A 20,482-nucleotide genomic window follows, 5' to 3' on the forward strand; every position below is an offset into this window, starting at 1 on the left:
TTCTGCTACCATTTCTCCAGAACCTGTCAGAACCTGCTGGATTTCACCCCTGCCTCTAAGGTAGGATCTGCCACCACCCTCCTATTCTTCTGCAAGAGCCTGAACACTTGCCTGTGCCAATTGGCCTGGGAACCAAATGAGGAAGTTGCACATTGGAGGTAACTGCTAGATTGATGGCAGACTCCATTTCCACTCCCTTTGCTCTCTGCTCTCCACCCATCCATCTTTTTGGTTATCATATTGATGTATTTATTCTCCTTTGCCCTTGTTTATTATTTTTCTTCTGTTTACACGCCTTTTCATTTTTCTTCCTGTTTGTTATTGTAAGCCACTTAGAATAGCCCCCACAGTGAGATAGGCAGTAAATAAATTTAACAAATAAATAGATAAATGAAGCAGGTGCCATATTTGTGATCCTACATGGTGCAAAACAGGTAGTGAATCTTAAAGTTTATGTGTTTTGTAGCTCTAATAGCTACATAGAATAGTCAACACAGCTTTCTTCTCTTTTCAGGATAGTTAGCAAGACTCAGTCCAGTCTTTAACATGCTTCCAAAGACAAAAAAATAAGGGTAAGGTATGTTTCTGTGTAGCTACTGTTATTTCTAGCAGCTTCTTTAAGTCACCCTGTAGGATTTGTCCAACTGTCATGTCCCTCAAAGGAACTGGGAGACAGAAAGCATCCAGAAGGGGCCTTTCACTTGTGATCTCATGGATGTTATCCACTCATTAACACCTTCCAGACAAAAGAGAAAGAAGCATGGAGTAGAATTGCTATTTCCAGCCAAAAAGTTCTAAACGATTCAGGGCGTTCCATTTCAGGAGAGTTTATTTCTAACCTCCTTTGATTCCAAAATTATGGCCATTTATAGTAGGAATGCTGTCTTAGATTGGTTTGCATAATGTTAGCCCAATTTGGTTTAATTGCTTGTGGCATAGCAAGTTGAGTAGATTTATTAGCCATTGTAACTATGTCAGCAAGTTGAATACATCAATTGAGGTACACTCAGTAAACTTGTATGCTTAGCGTGTTCTCCATATTTATTTTCAACTGAAATGACTGCTATTATCAGATGATTCCCAGACTTGGACATTTTCTCTTTCACAGTGGGAAAATATTGTGTCATCCAGCTAAGTTTTTTTTTTTAATTTTATGCTTCAGGGACACTCCAATGGCAATGACTCAAACCTAAATCTATTGGGGCTGATTTTTTTTAAAAAATATGCCCTTTGAGATTGTTGTCTTCTCTCATTTTTCTCATGGATTCTTTTATATAATCATTATAATTTAATCTTATCACTAGACATAAGGGACAGTCAGACCACAATTACTGGGATGTGGTGGCTGGAGGGTATTGGAAGAGAAAGATGCGACATGTAGCCTGGCTAGGTGGTTCAGTGGCTAAGACACTGAGCTTGTCGATCAGAAAGGACTGCAGTTTGGCGGTTCAAATCCCTAGTATAGGTCTCCTGCATGAGCATGGGGGTTGGACTAGATGACCTCCAAGATCCCTTCCAACTCTGTTACTACTGTTACCGTCCTCCTCTAGGCTGCTTACCTTTTGAGCTGCTGCCCCATTCTATGAGCAGAGAGACTATGGAATGGATGCAGCAGGTTATGCGTTGGGAGCCTATCACCAGTTGAAGATATACTAAATGTCTAGACTTAGTAGTGGACTTACAGTCTTCTTTAAGATTGGCATATTATCTCCTTGTTAATATTTAACTGCATAAATGTAGGAAAAATGTGTTTCTCTTCATGTCATCTTTGAATCACATTGAAAATCAGTGGATTGATTCTGGGTGAGTGTCTGTGGAGATTCTCAGTTACACAGGTCATAGTTGTCTCAGAAACATTCTGGGTGAGGTTTTTTAAAGATATGTGTACCGATAAAGGAGAATATTTGTAGCTCAAGATTGAAATGAAAAGTCTTTGGGGTTCTCTGACTTTGTTCTCTGAGTTTTCTTGTAGACGTTTCATTTCCCCAAACTAGCTAACATTACCAGTGCTAATCAAGAGTGGGGTTTGCTCTTAATTGTTCTCAATTCACATATTTTGTCTTTGGCTCAGACAGTGATATGTAGATGATTTATATGAGGAAAACACTGTAATAAAAGAGGTTTGACTTTTTTTCTTTCTTCCAATCCCCCTCTAACCTCACTCAGTGGGTACAGTTTGGCTCTTTTCTATAGAGATTTAATTGAAAATCAAATGATTCACGACCTTTCAACCAACATTTTATTTAGGCCATGAGGTGGCAGACTGGGTCTGGGGAGAACAGCCAGAAACCTTCCATATAAAAGAAAAATACCATACACATTGAAAAACAGGAAAAAAAAAATAGGGAAGGCTAGATTGTTTTAATATCTTGGCAGAAATGTGGAGAAACATACAGTTGCAATCCTGTGATCTACCACCTGCAATATAATATGTTCCAGATCCAAGTCTGATTTATACATATGCTAAACAATAGTGTAGGGTATATCTTAGTGTGTTCTATGAATGCAATTACATGTGATTTATGGTACTGTGACTGCAGTCAAGAGATTTGAGAGCTCAGTCAGCAAATCCTTTATGAGCTGGAGTCAGCATTCCCTGTTCACAATATTGTACTCTGCAACATTTTCATGTGTAACACAAAATGCACATGCTTCTTGGCTGCTATTTCCAGAAATGCATTTATATTCTATGTTCTATTTCCTGTCTCTGAAATGGGACAAATTTTCACATAATTGAATTCCTTATACTATTGAATTCCTTGTAGATTATTACACATTTAATAAAGGAGTACTTGCTTTAGATATCATATGGCCAATGTATGTTTCCCATATGTATTAAGCCACAGGTCTCAAACTCACCGCGTCATGTTGCCATCACGTGATGTTTCGTGACATTTTTCCTATTTGCGAAGCTGGGGTGGGCATGGTGTGACACATCCGGTCTGCGGGCCACCAATTTGACATCCCTGTTTAAGGAATAGGTGCTTTTGAGCACATCAGTCTAATAGTTTAAAATTAGTAGCAGAATGAAGTTCTTAGATCTTTTTATATCAAATCTATTCTTGGCTTTCTCTCCAGGAAGTGGGGCTTTGTAGGTGTTGCTGCACTTGATTAGATCTCAAACTTATTTAAATTTGTTGCAAATTACCCAGAATTGTACAATGTGATGAGTATCTACTTTCTGTTTTGTCTTTTTTTTTTTCTCCCTTACTTCTCCATTTAATTAGATGTATTTTTTATAGTACAGTTTTGGGGAACTGATCGTATAAGCTCTGCTATCGATTTGCCAAATAAATTTTCATTTTGGGAAAGTAAATGAAACAATAAATCAAATCATGGAAGATTTGAGATCGGTTAAAGGAATTCTTCATAATGTGCAGCTCTATGAAGCATTAAAACTATTTACTGTTTATAGTAACAGTAACAGAGTTGGAAGGGACCTTGGAGGTCATCTAGTCCTCCTGCTCATGATGTATCTTCTTTAATACCAATGTGCATTTTAGAATGCCATTACTAGAGAATATGAGCAGAAGTGTACTTTCATGCTAAGGTATTGGCCATTTTTGGACTACTAGTTTTTAGTCTGATCTAGAAGGGCTCATTATGATTCTAATTGTGTTTTTCTTCTGCAGGATACTACTGATCCGTTGGAATTTATCTTTGCATGGTGTCTTTTTGAATTTACAAATCTATTAACTATTAGGAGCAATACAAGGTAAGAAAGTTAGTAGAGAGCGTATGCACTTTTATTTTCTATCATTGTCTAAAACAGGGGTCCCCAACATCCAGTCCATGGATTGGCACCGGGTTGCGGCATGCCAGAAACTGGACTGTATAAACAAGTGAAGCTCCATCCATGGGATGTAGGCAGCATGCAAAACCACACACCCCTCCGGTCCACGGAAAAACCTTTCTCCATGGAATCGGTCTCTGGTGTCCAAAAGGTTGGAGACCACTGGTCTAAAAGACTTATTTTGCATGTCTGTAATGTGTTTCGTATTGGTTAAGCTATTATTCTTGAGACCTTCATCACTCCTTTCTCCGTTCAATTCTTATTCTTTTCTAACTCTGAGCTGTGCAGTTCGAGGTACTTGCCCGACTTAAGCTCTCTCACAATTGTGAAAGCACACTGCAAGCTTTACGTAGATAAATAACATTGTATTTTTATTTCCATTCCTATTTTCTGACTGCATAGAAGTATCTGCTATGTATGTGGCTCTCCTGCTCTTTCTTTATAAATGATGTTACCACAAATAGTTATATCAGACGACAGAAGCCCATTCTTCTCTTAGTTTTGCTCCAAAAAGAAGTGGCTCTTCTGAAATGCAAGATCAGAGGAGTCTCCTGTGCAGCTGACTGAGCTGACCACAATATAAGTGGAAGCTGTTCCAGTCTGTTTGATGACATTGTGGGAAGACCCATCAAAATAAAGGAACTACTCACATCACACTACTTTTTGGAAAAAAGGATAATGAGTTACTGAAAGAGGGAAAAGATGCCACAAGCCAAATTCCACTTTAAGCACTTTCACTGGAACTATTCTTTTCTCAAGAATCTGAATAATCTTTCATAATCTAATCCAGCAGGAAATTAATCACATGGATACTTCCTTAAATACTTAAGCAAAGTAGCTGCTGTGTATTTTTTTATATTGAGGGGTGAGAAGACTTTCAACATTGACTTAGTTTATAAGACTAAAGTCCAATTTGTGGCACAGCTAGACAAAATGTTGGATACCGTAATTGTATGCTTTTAAAATTAACATTTGCATTTTTTGGATTATATTAAAAGGCTTAATTTTCTCCCATCCTAGGCCTTTTTCCTAATGTGAAATTCTATACCTGTGATGGCGAACCTATGGCACGCATGCCAGAGGGGGCATGCAGAGCCCACTCTGTGGGCAGGTGACCATCGCCAGCTGCTCTTCTGGTTTCTGGCATGCACATGCTGGTCTTTGCAGGCGCCAAAGCGAGCGCTGGAAAACGGCCTGAAAAACGGCCAAAAACTAGGCCATTTTTTGGGCTGTTTCAGGCTGGTTTTCAGGCTGTTTTCAGGCCATTTTTTCGGGCCTTTTTCAGGCCATTTTTGGCCTGAAAAGCAGCCTGAAAATGTCCTGAAAGTGGCCCGAAAAACAGCCAAAAAACAGGCATGTGCGTGCTGGCCAGCTGGTTTTTGGGTTTCTGGTGCTCTTGTGCATGCGAAGACCAGCTGGCTGGCATGCATGTGTGCGCTGGAAACCCGAAGACCCGCCAGCTGGCGCGTGCATGCATGCACGCACCTTTCTGTTTGAGCACTCGGTGCCGAAAAGATTCATCATCACTGTTCTATACCATCAAATGGAAATGACTCTGCAAGGGGAAGTAGACAGATACTAGACATGTACTTGGATAAGTATGATAGAGTGCATCCTTTTCAAACAGTCCCAGGTTCAATTTTTCTTTATCTCCTATGAAGGGAGGGAAAGATTCCTGAAACCCAAGAAGTCAATTTCAGTTAGACAAGGATTCTGCCCTGCTGTCTAAACTGATTGTCTCCTCTGCTGGTCCAGTTTATTAAGCCAACTTCAGACACTTTTGTCCAGATTGCAGTGGGACTGGACTGGTGCTCAACTATGGATTATGATTATAGTAGGACGTGGTTGTCATTCCTCTGTCCATTTCACCTTGCTGGCTGGCAGTCATAAAGATAGTCTTCCGGTGCCTTCCTCTTCATTTTAAGGCAGGGGTCAGCAACTGGAGCCGCATGTGGCTCTTTCACTCCTCTGCTGTGGCTCCCTGTCGCCGGTCAGCTCCACAATTGATATGACTTTCAGTTAGGACAGGTAGAAGAAAAAGGACGCCGCGCTAGGAGGAGACTCTATGGTGGGGGAACCAGATTTCTGGTCGGCTCCAGAATTGAATGGGGGGCTTCCGGTTAGGACCTTTGTGGCTCTGAGTGTTTAAGCTGCCGACCCCTGTTTTAGGGATTGCTTCTTCTTCACTGGTTCACATACTTTTGCTTTCCCAGATTTGCATAAATGAATTCTTTGAACCTCTTTCTCACATCTTCTCTTTCAACATTGATATAGACTCTCTTTTTTTCTGTGATGGTATCATCACTGCTCTGATACAATAAGCAATGTAATGGGTACGGGTTGCTCTTCCACTGGTACATTTTTGATAAATTTATGAACACTTTGTAACAAGGATGTATTAATAGTTCAGCTTCGTGGAAATAAAGCGGCAACATTGTGACTTTAAAAATGAAAGGGAGGAGAAGCTTTGCATTGCAAGTCTGTGGATGTGGTGAGAAATTTAGGGGTGCATTCTTCACCACCAATGGCCACCAAGGAATGCAAAGGTTGAGTGGTGAGGATAGTCCCTCCAGAGGTGAGAATGGTCCCTTGATTTAAGGGACCATTGTTAGTCATCTGCAGAGGTATTAAAAAAAATGAAAGTTGACAAGTGGTGAAGAACATAGCAGCATGGTAGTCCAGGATAGAATGGTTCCTCAGGTTAGTGACCAGCCATTGCTGGGAAAGGAGGACATTAGCATTTGACTGGGGCTTCTGCTTAGATTGAACAAAGCAGTGAGGACCACCCTGAAAGGCTTAAAATGCCTCAGGTGGGAAATGGCAGTTTGGAATCAAAAATGGAAACCATTAGGACAGGATGGATTTGTGATGCGTTGGCAGTGGCAGTTGGAGTCATCCAGTGGTGGGTTTCAAATTTTTTTACTACTGGTTCTGTGGGCGTGGCTTGGTGGGCATGGCAGGGGAAGAATACTGTAAAATCTCCATTCCCACCCCACTCCAGGGGAAGGTTACTGCAAAATCCCCATTTCCTCCAGATCAGCTGGGCTCGAGAGGCAGAGAATAGATGGGGACGGGGCCAGTCAGAGGTGGTATTAACCGGTTCTCCGAACTACTCAAAATTTCCGCTACTGGTTCTCCAGAACTGGTCAGAACCTGCTGAAACCCACCTCTGGAGTCATCCATTTCTGCAGGCTATTACTGGCAATTGGCCAAGCAAAAAGCATGAGTTTGCCCTAAATAACTGGAAGATGGATCAATTGTTTGATTCCATATTTCCTATATTAATGTGCATTCACCACTGGATTCGAGGAGGTAGAGCAAATGCTTTGGGGAGGAAGTATAATCCCATTTTTTATTTCTACTCTTAAAATCTTACACTGCATCTACCTATAATGAATCTGTACAATACTGTTTGCTTTTTTAAAAAAAAACCTTCACTATCTTTAACCTGGCTGTAATGAAAATATATAATAATTTTGGGAACTTTTTACAAAATTTTCATCATTAATTTTCCATCTATTGGGAAGGGTGTTTTTTTATTTAAAATTTGAGAAAGCTAAATATTATCCTGTCACAATTATACTCTATAATGCTTTTAAGAAAGCAAAAGCCTTCACATGCATAAAATAGCTGTAATAGTTAAAAATGCAAAAAGTGAAATATTACTCTCTATTTGCAAATGTTCAAATTATAAACTGTTTTGCACAAGAGATGTAGTATACTTGTAATCAGTGGTGAAATCGTCAGTGGATTGCCACCAGTTTGCTGCCCATGCATGCACGCTCCCCGCCAAACACGCGCTGTGCGCACACATGCGGAGTGCATATGCATGCCAAATGCACACTGCATGTGCATGCACAGTGCATGCCACACGCACATGCATGCACAGTACGTGCCATACACACCCTGCACATGCATGCATGCGAGCGCAGTTCAAACCAAATACGCACTTTGCATGGAAAAAGGAGCGGTTTGAAGGTAAGTAGTTCTACTCACCTACAGTGGGGGGGGGAACAGCTGTGCCATGCGATTTAGATTCGCTAGAAAGGATGTGAATTTATACTCACTAGAAAGGGTTTCCTGCTTTCTAACGAATATAAATGGTGCGACACAGCTGATCGTCGGAAATACCGGTTCAGACGAACCTATAGTTTTTATTACTACCGGTTTGCCCGAACCGGTGCAAACCAATAGCATTTCACCTCTGCCTGTAATGTATTAAAGAAGCTAAGACTGATTTTTTTCTTCCAGGGAAAGTCACTGTAAATTTCTCTTGCCCCAGAGATTAGGAAAAAGTGGTATCAGGGTTTTCTGTTGCTTCCCCAAAAGAGTGATAATGGTTTGCATTTAATATGAATTCTGTTTTTATGGTTTTATTGTATGCTGCCTAGAGTCATATAAATATAATAAATGAATATTTAACGATATTCATTTGGATTGAAAGGATAGGATATAAACACTTTAATTAAAAAACTGACAATGGAGAGCAAGACCCCTAAACACATTCATCTGGTCTATTGCCCTTTCTGTTATTATCATTTCTGTTTTATTGTTTTTATTTTAATTTCATTGTTATCAACTGCCCAGTCACTGAGTCAGGCGGCAAAAACATTTAATGTAATACTTTCCACATTGATAGGGTAATCTGTATCTCCTTCCATCATTTCATCACATTTTTTTTTCCTTTTCCAGCTGACGTTCCAGTATTCTGTGGCTACAAAAACAGGGATTTTTTTTGGATCAAGTCTAAATAACCTCCATTTTCTTTTCCTTTAACTGCCAATGTACAGAACAAAAGGGTGTGGAAATGTTTTTGGCACCAGAATTTGAGAATGCTGCTTGAGAGATTAGAGGAAAAAATAAATGCCGAGTCATCAATATATCAAATTACCTGCAAGGTAAAATTGTGCAAGCCAAGGTGAATTATAGGTAGTCCTCGACTTACCACAATCGAGCCCAAAATTTCTGTTACTGAGATATTTTTAAGTGAGTTTTGCCCCATTTTGCAACCTTTCTTGCCACACTTTCACTTTCTTGCTAAGTGAATCACTGCAGTTGTTAAGTTAATAATATGGTTGTTCAGTGAATCTGGTTTACCTATTGACTTAGCTTATCAGAAGGTTACAAGATGATCCCATGATCCCAGGACATTGCAACAGTCATAACTACATGCCAGTTGCCAAGCATCCAAATTTTGATCATATGACCATGGGGATGCTGCAATTGTGTGAAAAATGGACATAACTCACTTTTTTCAGTTGTAACTTCAGTTGTAACTTTGAAGTCACTAAATTAAGGGTGTCAAACTGGATTTCTTTGAGGGCCAGATCAGCATTGTAGTTCTCCTCCATGGGCCAGCTGGGGTGGTGGGGGGGAGACAGGACGAATGCCTCCTGCAGCACCCTGCTGGCCAAAATGGGGCATAGGGGGGCTTGCATATGCCCCCCCCGTATCCCATTTTCGGCCTCGGCGTTCTCCTGCAGCACCCTGCTGGCCAAAATGGAGTGCAGGGCAGGGGTGAAATGCTCCCAGTTCGGACCGGATCGCCTGATCCAGTAGTGATGGCGGCAGGTGGTTCAGAGAACCAGTAGCAAAAACCCTGCCCTGCCCCCATGCCCAGCTGAACTGTGCAACCATCAGAGGCTTTTTTAAAAACTTTTAAAAGCATTTTTTCTTCGGCCTAAGGGGGGAAAAAAAAGCCTCTGATGATCGCGTGGCTCAGCTGGGATCGTCAGAGCCTTTTAAAAGCATTTTTTAAACAATCTGTTTGGCAGAAGAGGTTGTAGAAAAAATGCTTTTAAAAGTTAAAAAAAAAAAAGTTGGCCACACCCACCGTCACATTACCCCCCTCCCCCAAGCCACGGCCATAGAACCGGTAGTAACAAATTTTACATTTCACCACTGGTGCAGGGGGGGCCCGCATGCGTTTTGGCTAAAGGCACCGTGGGCTGAGCCTTTGCTATTTCCAGGCCAGTCCTGCAGGCAAGAATTAAGCACTCCACGGGCTGGATCCGGCTCATGGGCCTTGAGTTTGACACCCCTGCACTAAATGAACTGTTGTAGTAAATTGGGGATTATGTGTATATAAAAAAACCAGTTTCCTTTCACTTCCTTTCACCTGTCTTTCCCCTAAAATCTTGTATCTGAAGAGCAACTGCTCTTAAATTCTTGGGTAAAACAACTGTTTAGTTCAACTGATGTTTCCTGCCTTATTAGCCATGGGGAAACACGATCTCTCTTAAAAAAAAAAAAACATACTGAACTTTTTTTTGAAAGAAATCCCCTGTAAATCTTTGTTTTTGCTGGTAAGATCTATTAAATAGTAAAAATATGGTGGACAAGCAAAGCCATTAGCAGTCTTCTCCAAACCACAGCATTTTGGTTGTATTGGCACTGCTGCTCCCACCATTCCCAACCAATATCTTTTAGCTAGGCAAGCTGGAAATTTTTGTCCTTCAAGGATGCCAGGTTGGGAAGGGCTGCTCTAGAGAGTGAACAGTCATTTTGGCCAATCCTGCTTCTACTGAGGCAGTTGCTCTCTTCCTTCCCCACTTCCCAATGGGATCTATGTTTCATTCCTTATTTATTTCTTGCTCTTGGGAACTTTCCTGCTCTTTCCTCAAAAACATAAGGGAAGTGTTGGTGTACTTTTAAAAAATGTCATTTGATTGTGGAAATGTTCCTGCTTCTAGTTCACTAACCTGTGTAATGTTGTTCCCCCAAACACTTTACACTTGTCCATGTAGAAAAGAAAGTTTATTATTCATGCTGCTCACCAGGATGCAGTCTTAGAAAAAAGAGCAATGCGGCTGCTTGGCACAGCACCCTCTTCCCCACATATTTATTTTCCCCAGAATGAGGCAAGATCCCCATCCCATCTTTGATGGTTTTGAAAGCCAAGCATATCTTATATCCTGGGGTCTCTCTTCTTCTAGATCCATGATAAGAACTGAAAGGCTTGAAGGAAAGTGCAGTGCAAAAGGAACAACCCTTACTCACTTGCTCGCACGCTTCTCAGTCCAATAAAAACACCCCTTACACACATACACTTCTTCTTGCTAAGGTCTGGATAGCCAAGCCATTTCTGGGGATGTTAGAATAGGCAGTTCTGGTACAGATGTGGTATTTGTGGTAGATACGCTGGATGCAGAATTGCAAGACATATGATGGATTCATAGCTGCAAATATTTTCTCCTTGACCATAGAGAGACACTGGGGGGAAATCCCAGTAGAATGTGAGGAAGGCAGGAAGGCAGGGGCTGGGGAAAATCACAAAATCATGCAAGGGAAGGATAGTTACATGTGTCAGAAAATGGGGAAGGAGGCCATTGACTTGTGACTAGAAAGCGAGGCTTCAGGCTCGCTTGAAAACTGTCCCCTGCAAGCCAAAGAGGTAGCTGTATGGAAGTCAGTATGTGTGTGATTTTGAGTGTATTGTTCAGGGAGGGCATCTGAGAATCCCTTTCCCCATAACAAATTATCCTGTATTAGTGAACTCTTGTACTTTGACACCCTTTCCATGTTGCAAGTTTAGTAAAAACTGCATGTTCTCAAGTATTACACAACTAGTTAAAGCTGGCCTACTGCTGGAGCCCTAGCCTAGGCAGAAAACAACCCTGCAGTGCTCTCTGGATCCAGTCCAGGAATGGAAGTCAAGATTGCTAATGAAATAGATGATAGTTGCCTCCTGTTTTGTTGATGTTGGTAACCCTCTATTGCTCGTAGCTAAAGCTGTCATAAGGCCACATCCACTCTGTCCTTGAGCCATCTTTTTCCCCTTGACTCTCCCTACTTGTCTAATGTTCCTTGCATCCAATCCTCATCCCCAGATCAGTATCCCTATTTCAACCATGTTGCAAAGTAGCTTCACATATCTGTGTAGCTAATAGTGCAAATGGACACCCTGTTTATATTACTTCCTGTTGATGTATTCATTGGCAATCACTTGATTTTTACTGGTGAAATAAGGCCTACTAAGTGCAACTTTTTTTCCATATAATCTCTTGGAAATTGAAGTATGCACAGACTGTATACCTGAATCAGGCACTACATGGCATCACAATATCTTTGAATTCAAGCAGTAATTTCCATGTTCCCTTCATTATCCCCTAGTTCTATGATATACTGAGCCAATTCCTTCTTTGCTTCCATGCCTGAGCTTTGTCTTCTGTCTGACAAGTTTGTGTTTAAGTCTCCAGGAAGCATTCTTGACATCAAAGAGGATAGCTAAGAAGCAGCATGCTTCTTGGGCATAGAAATAGATTATTTCTTGGGTAGCACCTTTGGGAAGTTGGGGTATTGCCATGGCAGGCTGGCAAAGCAAGCTTTTAGTAGCAGGAATGGTATTTTGCTGGATTATAAGTATGTTCTATGTTCTATATGATGAATCAGAAATATACAAAAATGCACCTTGAAGCTACATGTTGAAGGGGGAGGCGAGCTGTAAAAATTCTGTATATATTGTGTATGTATATGTATGCATGTGTATGTGTGCATGCGCATGCCCATGTGAGGCCAAAAAGAGGAAATGTGGAAAATGTGGAAGATTACATATTCAGCATTTGATGCTTTCATACTGCCACCTGCCTCACTCACTATCACTCTTCTCTTGAAGCACTGCATCTGACTCCTCAGTGATCTGCAGAAGTGTGCTCATCTCAGGGCTTTCGCTTCTCAGCAGATCTGTGTTCTCTGTCTCATCTCCACCAACTTCCACCATCTCTGTGGCCTTCACTTCTACCTCTCCCTCACGGATCTTCTTGACATGAAAGGTGAAAGGTGGCACTTTATAGACAGCTGTCTTGGAACGTGCATAGACTACATGATCAGGGGTGAAGGACTTCTTCAGCTTATCTCGGGAAGTCTTCATCTTCTCCCTGCGTTCAGTGGTGACTATCTTAGTGCCTAGTTTGTTCATTCTCTTCTCCAGGTTATGTCGGGTCTTCTCCAGATTTTGCTTGGTTTTCTCCAGGTTCTCTTTGGTCTTCAGCTTGGTCTTCTCTAGGTTCTCTCTAGTTTTCAACTTGGTCTTCTCCATTTTCTCCTTAGAGAATGCCTTCTTGAAGTCATCAACTTTCCTCATGCTGCTTCTCTTAATGCGTTCTGCTCGTGATTCCTCAATAATCTCTTCAACTTCAACCTCTTCATCTGAGGAGAGCTCAATATGATCCTCTCCAGGGTGCTCCTCACCAGCTGGGATCTCTTCCCCTTCTTCCCCTTCTTTCACAGATTTACTTATGCTCAGCTTGGTTGGCAGTTTCACCTCATCCTGCAAAACATAAACAAAAACTACTGTGTGCATAATTTTTTGATCTTGTAGAAATTAACAGGCAGCTAAATTTTGCCCTCAGCTATGGTAAGAAAACAGACCCATGATAATTCTTTTTTGTTTTAGCTAAAATGGATTTGCTAATCCTGATAATTTAGTGTGTTGAACACTGATAACAATCATCCATCCCAATCAGCTTAAAAATCAATCCATTTGTAGACCAGACTAGAACCTTACCTGAAAACCTGATTGTTTGTTTAAGCCTTTCTGTTATTTTGGTACCCTACACTTGGAAGTAAAATTCCATATCTAAGCATCATATTCATACTGGAAGTCTGGATAAATATTTTGGGGAATCTTTACAATACTTACTATATATTTCATTTTCCATTGTTTATGGCCAAAAGGCTAAGAAGTGGCAATAAATTACTCCTGAAATAACATATTAGATTGCCAAATTTTTGTGTAGTAACATATAAAACTAGACAAAGAATAATCAAGAGCCACTGAACTTGTCTGAAAATGGCTTTGCCTCAGCATTACCCACTGGTCATTTTTTTAAATGTCCACTTTAAATTTTGGGTTAGTTTTAACGATAAGAGTGAAGCTTTTTAACATATTTTTCCATTCGTTGCTCCTTATTTATTGTTGGATGTTCTGTATATTTGAAAACAAATTCTTTTCTTCTTTCTGCTGGTTAATGACTGCACTAAATTTATTTGGATTTGATCATAGCAAAAATGTTATTGTCTTATTTTCCCTTACTTCTGCTTTTAAATGCTACACAGAATATGATGATCTGCACAAAGCATCGCTTAGCAAATCTTGAATGAAAGCTACTGTGTCAGAAATGGAACTATTCCCAGCTTTGTCATAGTATTATTTTGTGGACCACTTTTTGTAAATATTCTTTAGAACAACTACAGTTGTTCTTCACTATTGGGTGTCCCGGGTATACAACAACAGCAGATACTTTGAATAAGTAACTCACCCTGAGTTACTTATAAAGGCAGGAGAAAAATCTAATGTTAGTAACATGCAGCAATTCATGGTTGGTGTTCTGTGTTATGGTTGGTATGTCATGTTGGGCAGCTCAATTCTTATTAAATTACAAGTGATAGCCAACCTTAGGAAAGATGGTGTAAGAATTACTTCAATATATAATTAACTTTTGAAAGCACCTTAGATAGATCATCAAAAATATTCACAAGCACTCTCACACAGGCCATGATTTTAGAAAATTTAACTTGGTGGAATATGTTGCTTTAAAACTCTTTTTTTAAATACCAGCATGCTCAAGTACTGATTGTCAAAGGATCTTCCTCCCTACCCTGAGCAATGCACATAATTTGATTTGAAAACCTTAAGTAATGTAAAGAAAAGTAGGCAGTTAAAGATATTACTATATTTAATAGACCTGGAGCAATGGTAGCAACCAGATGTGACAATTTTTTCAGTACTCTGTTTCTTGGCAATATAATGATGAGATAGATAGATAGATAGATAGATAGATAGATAGATAGATAGATAGACAGACAGATAGGTAGGTAGATAGATACATAGATAGTTAGATAGATAGATATAGAGATAGATTGATACAGTATATATTTTTCATAGATATCATTTCATTAAATGCATGGAATGTCATCTTGAGTTGGCAGATGCGTGTATATGTGTGTATTTTGTGTACAGAGAAAAAACAACAACTGTCAGGACAGGTAAGAAATAAATACATACACAGAATATAGATACATATATTATTGATTAAATACCCTTATACTGTACAGTGTAAAATGGTGTAAAGGATATAATCAGAATTCAATTTTGTTTAGTCTTTGTCAGTAATTTCATCATGGATTCTGTGTCTGAAATTCATTTAAAAAGCTATTTTAAGATCAGAAACCATTTGGTTTGGAAAGTAAAATAATTAACCTACTAGATGCTAGAACTGTTCTGAAAGTTCCTTTTGAAAACACTGGATTAGCTAAAACTTTAATAGATTCAATTATTATCTAACTACCAACAGCTGCAGGAAGTAGCAGGACAGCAGGAGAAAAAAAAATATGTGGTTTGGTTATCTCTGTAAGATACCAGCTCACTTTGTCTCTTTTGAAGGCACATATTCCATTGGGCTGCTGAAATTGTTCTTATGCTGGCATATAATTGTAAGAATACAGATTTAAGCTATAACCTATATAACCTATGTTTTCTCCCTTTAAAAAAAAAAACATTGATATTTGTATTGGGATTCTTTTCGCTAAAGAACATACAAGCATTATTTAAACACGTCAGAATAGTGGGTACAATTAAAAAAGACATGGGATTTAACACATGGCCCTGAAATGTTATGATTGTTTTGATTTCTGTCATAGACTTGCAGACTGCCTGAAAGCATATTGTGTGGCCTGGTATTGGTTTGGAACCAGGATGCAGAAACTATTGTTAAAACAATGATGAAAGTGATGGAGAAGGCAGCGCTCATATGTTATGCTAAGCTAACATAACAGTGACCTGTTGGATAAATAACTGGAGTCACAAAATACACAAAACTGGGAATAATATTTTGGAAACTGGAACACTGATTTTTTAAAAACATGTTTTCAACTTCCAGTATAATATTATGAAATGATTGCTGTAGTGATTAGTTTGGTTGTAGTGGTTAAGACATTGGGCTAGAGACTGTGAGACTATGAGTTTTAAACCTTCAGTGGGCACAAAACTAGGTTGGTGACTGTAGGCCAGAATGCAGATAATAGCAAACTACTTCCAAAATAAATTGAAGGGGCTTGTCCAGGCAGCCATCGGAAGTCAACAAATATTCAAATGCTCACTCACTCCACTTGAAACCCCCCAACATGTTTTTAAAAATATTTTTAAAATGAAATAGTATAGTTGGATATGAAGCCTGGCAGTGTCAATAAATGTATCCATAGGCATAGTGAGATGTATGGCCATCACACTGGAAATCCAAGCCATAAACTATAGTTTATAAATCACAATGATAGATTTTATACAGCATGTCCAACCAGAGGCAAAACAGCCATCTTATGACTCAGCTTAGTATATGCAGAACCCTAAAATTGGAAGCAGTAGGTACCTCTAAGAAGCATTTGTCATAGATCTTTCTCTGCAGACAAGTAGCAGAATTCCATCTGACATTTTATATTATTGGAAAATTTGTGCTTTTTCTACTTGTAAAACTTTCATCAACATCAGTAAATTTGCTTTGGATACTAATAATCAATTCACTATATATGCAAAGTATTTTATGTATTCCAGTATGGCTTCCTGAAGACATTTAAAAACTAATATTTTATGGACAATTATACTTGTTGATCTGGAAACGTAATCAAAAATTTAAATAAAACACAATGCTAAACATAATCATTAGAAAGCAATGGGTGTTTAAAAATTTAAATTAGTATTATAGCTGTGTAATTTTTTTTCACTGAACTGCAATAGATATCTATAGTTAGATATGGAAATTCTGAAAAAAAGCAAATGATAGAACACTACAATGTGAAAATCACACTGAAAGTGTCCTAAGTGAGGATAGATTTCCCTATCTGATTAATTAGTTGCAAATGGGAAAATTATACCTCTTGGATACAAAAGACCAGTACCTTTCCCCCTCAAATCAATTTGGTTGACTACTGGGGTCAGACAGGTTGTAAGAAGCTGAAAAAAGTCTCAGGAAAGTGAAGTAATATTACAAAGCAAGTGAGATACTGTTAAAAGCCTAACGTGGAAGCAGCCTCAGATAGGACATTTGGTGATAGGGCAACTATTCTTGAAAGTAATTCTAAGCATTCACAATATCCTACTACAAAACCCAGTTTTTTCTTTCCAAATGAGACATAAGCAATCTTGCTGAAGACTATCTAAGCGTAGCAAGCTAGAAAACTTAGTGGATTGGGTTTTTCTTATGTGAAACTTTCTAGCTATACAATATTTTAGTTGCACCCAACCTATAGGGCACTGGGGACCGGTTCCTCAGAGAGAGGCTTTTCTGAGGACCACAGGGGGCGTGGCTTCATGTGCTGCCTGCATCCCGTGGATAGTGCTTCACTTGTTTGTGTGGCCCAGTTTCTGGCACGCCGCGGACTCATGCCGGTCCACGGATTGGGGGTTGGGGATCCCTGCAGAACTTGACAGATCAGAATTTCTAATGAGAGGCCCTCGATGGGGTAAAATTTATCCCTACAGGATGGCTCATTCCTTGTTTTTTTTTTATTATTATTATTTCTGTTAGGATAGCTAGTTGTAATTAGAAGCTCAACAGTGTTTTTGAGCGGGGTCAGCAAACATTTTCTATAAAGGGTCAGGCCCTGCCTATCTTCTACAGGTGGAGCTGGCAGGCCAAAGGGCATGGCAACCATTGGATGGTGCTACCCTGCAAGCATTTTATGTCCCTCTGCACGTGGGAAGCATAGGATGGCAATCTGTCAACTGCTCACTCAGTTTTTAGCTTGTTTGCCATATAAAAGCAGGCAGTGAGACTAATTTGGCCTGTGAGCTGTAGTTTGCCAAGCCCTATTTTAGACTAAAAAGTGTACTTCCTCATGTCTGGGATGCCATGCTTTCTGAAGGTATTTGGGCACAATTATTGCACCAAACAAAATTATATATTGGTTGCTTTGGGTTTAATTTATTGTGCAAATTTATCCAGTTTTGGCTAATTCAGTGAATCCTGATTAAAACAACCATCGCTTTGTTTGAGGTGTGACCTCATGCATTGAGCATGAGCTCAACCCCTTAAGTTTTGTTCCCACCCACTGCAAGTATGTTCCCTCTCTGCCCCAGTAACTTGCTCTCATTGGAACACAGCCTTCTCTCTCCCCTATGCCACAATGGTATTGTTTTAGGCTAGTGTGGGCACTCACATTATTTCTGCACTACAGCATTCCTTACAACTGCTAAGTTAGAGGAAAAGATTTTAATTAGATTTTCTTTATGTCAAGGGCTTTTTTTTTATTGGAGAAACTTTCAATTATTTGAGCACTCAATTTGCAATTTTAGTGGTGCATCTGAGATATAGATATCAAAAAGATGCCCAATTCTTTACCTGTCACCCCAACCCTTTATTGTTTTTCATAGATAAGAGCCTTACCTAGCATTGTGACTGCAAGCAAAAATAAAGCATGCAAACAGAATGAGGAGGGAGCAGATATTAAATGAGATTGGTTTTCACCCAAGCAGCACATAGCATGCATCCTGCCTGGCATTCTCAAGCCATGCTGGAAATAGCCACTACCATACAGAGCATTGGGACAGAAGCTTAAAGACAGGAAGATTTATGGCCCCAGAGCTGTACTATTTGAAGAGAGGGAATGGGGAAAGCTGTGAAATTACTGGGGAAATTCTTTCCCATAGGCTATGAGGAACAGGACTGAGAGACAGGAGGAAGGGGAAGGGGAGTCAAACATGGAAATCAATTCTCTTCACAACAAGAATTGACTTCTGGGAACATTTTAAGTATCTCAATTTTGCCAAGCAGGAATCCTCAGCATGGTTTTCCGCGTTCTTTCCCTTTTGCCTAAGGAGTTGTTGGATGAAGTGAGTTTCCACTTTCTTCCTAATGGGATGATGGTAATTTTGTCACTTCACTCCTTAAGCTACCAAGAGTTAAAAACTGATTAGCGAAATGCCAATAGCATGAATTAGAACACTGCTTTTTAAGGGATTGCATTCTTGTCTGATAATTCAATCCAATCAATTGAAGAATATCAAGAGTCACATATGAAAAAGATAATACCAAATATTTCCTGTTCAAATGAATTTTATCTTCCAGACAAATGCTCATTTATGGCAGTACCATATTTTATACTCGTTAGCAAGAGCTGCCCAAACATACTGTATATGAGATAGTGAATGGTACCGTGGAAATAGTTTTTTGGGGGATGAAGTGACTGGAGGAAAATTTAATCCTTCCTATTTCTGCTGATACTCTTTTACTGCCAGTCCTTTCTCCCTGTTATAATTATTAATTGAATATGGAGAAAAAAAAACCAGTGAATGGGAGGTGGATCAAAAAGCTAACCTCCAAATTTTCCCTAAAAGAAGCCTTTCCAATTTCAATTTAACAAAAAATATTCTATTATTTTCTAGATTGTTCCAAACAGCTAAACTACTTCCTATTATCATCTGGACAATATCTCCAGAACATGCCACTTGTGTCCTCAGTGTTCCAGATCTGTTATGCTAAATGAGTGGCTATGGAAAGCATCCAGAAGATATCCTGATGATAAGGAAAGAATAATTTTCCTAGCTCTGCTATAATGAAGCCGAGTCTTTGCATTGACAAAGATGGTTCCTTAGAGATAGGCAGATAGGACTGGGGAGACCCAAGTTCAACATCCATTAAAGCTTCTTGGAGTAATCAATCTCTCTCAATCCAACTTACTGCATAGTTGATGTGGAGGGGAAACTGTTACGTTGGGGAAAACGCAAGAAGCATATCTAACAACACACTGTGTGCAATGACACAGCTATACTCTAAAAGCAAAATATTCACTGTTTACATAGAACATGAGAAAACTCAGACTTATAAATAATCAAGTTTTCTGATTCTATAATCCTATTCTTTTTTTCCTACCTTTTTCCCTTAGATTCTCTTTCCTTTTTTAATTCTATGCAAAGTGCTTTACCTTCCACTTATTTATTCATCACTTCTTTTGTTAGCTAATGCTTTCCTGGCTCAAAGCTCTACAGACTTTATAGATATAGTACCAGGTTTGTAGGGTGCATTTCACTGTATACAGTGAATTTCTTCAGTGGTTGAATATTGTCTAAAATCTAGACAATCCTTATTCAATTCTTTCCCATTCCTTATTCAACACCTTAACCACTACACTATGCTTTTTTCCATCAATGGGGCTCTGCCGTATCTTCACTTTTTCCCTGCTACCAATTCCTAATCAGCTCTTATTACATTTAAAACTTTGTATTTGGGCTATAGGTACAAGCAATTCAGGGGTGGGTTCTACTTATCTTTACTACCAGTTTGCATTGTAACCGCGCACACTCTCACTTCACTCGCGCAGAAGCTTCTGCACATGCACAGTTCACTTATGATGATGTCTGGGTCAGTGGGTGGAGCCCCCCACCAGTTTTACTACGGGTTCTTGCGAACCAGTCCGAACCGGGGGCAACCCACCACTGAAGCAATTCAAGAGATGTTTTCAAGTGGTTATACAAAAGCATAGATAAATATTCAAGGGTGGGGCATTAAAATATACAACTCTGGCTAATATGCTAGATTTGCATTTGGGAAAAAAATATCGTCTCTTGTTATTTACATACATGCTACTGTGCTGACTTTCAGAGAATATTTGAATCTGTTAGGCCAAACATCTGTAAAAGTAATAAAGTTGCAACTGTAGTCCAAACTTTACAATTAGGCTTTTGTGGATGGGAAAGAG

The 20,482-nt window shown here is 39.4% G+C and overlaps 1 protein-coding gene across 1 annotated transcript in view; it reads right to left on the bottom strand.

Moving 5' to 3' along the window:
- Positions 1-10,530: 10,530 nt before the first annotated feature.
- Positions 10,531-20,482, bottom strand: part of CAVIN1 (caveolae associated protein 1) — a 29,518-nt gene continuing 19,566 nt past the window's right edge. The window contains exon 2 of the mRNA XM_034415680.3: positions 10,531-13,061. Within this exon, the coding sequence (XP_034271571.1) occupies positions 12,381-13,061 (681 nt within the window). The 3' untranslated portion in view covers positions 10,531-12,380. The remainder of the gene's footprint in view (positions 13,062-20,482) is intronic.

This window comes from Pantherophis guttatus, chromosome 4 (genome assembly GCF_059756535.1).
Source record: "Pantherophis guttatus breed Tessera chromosome 4, ASM5975653v1, whole genome shotgun sequence".
Lineage (NCBI taxonomy): Eukaryota > Metazoa > Chordata > Lepidosauria > Squamata > Colubridae > Pantherophis > Pantherophis guttatus.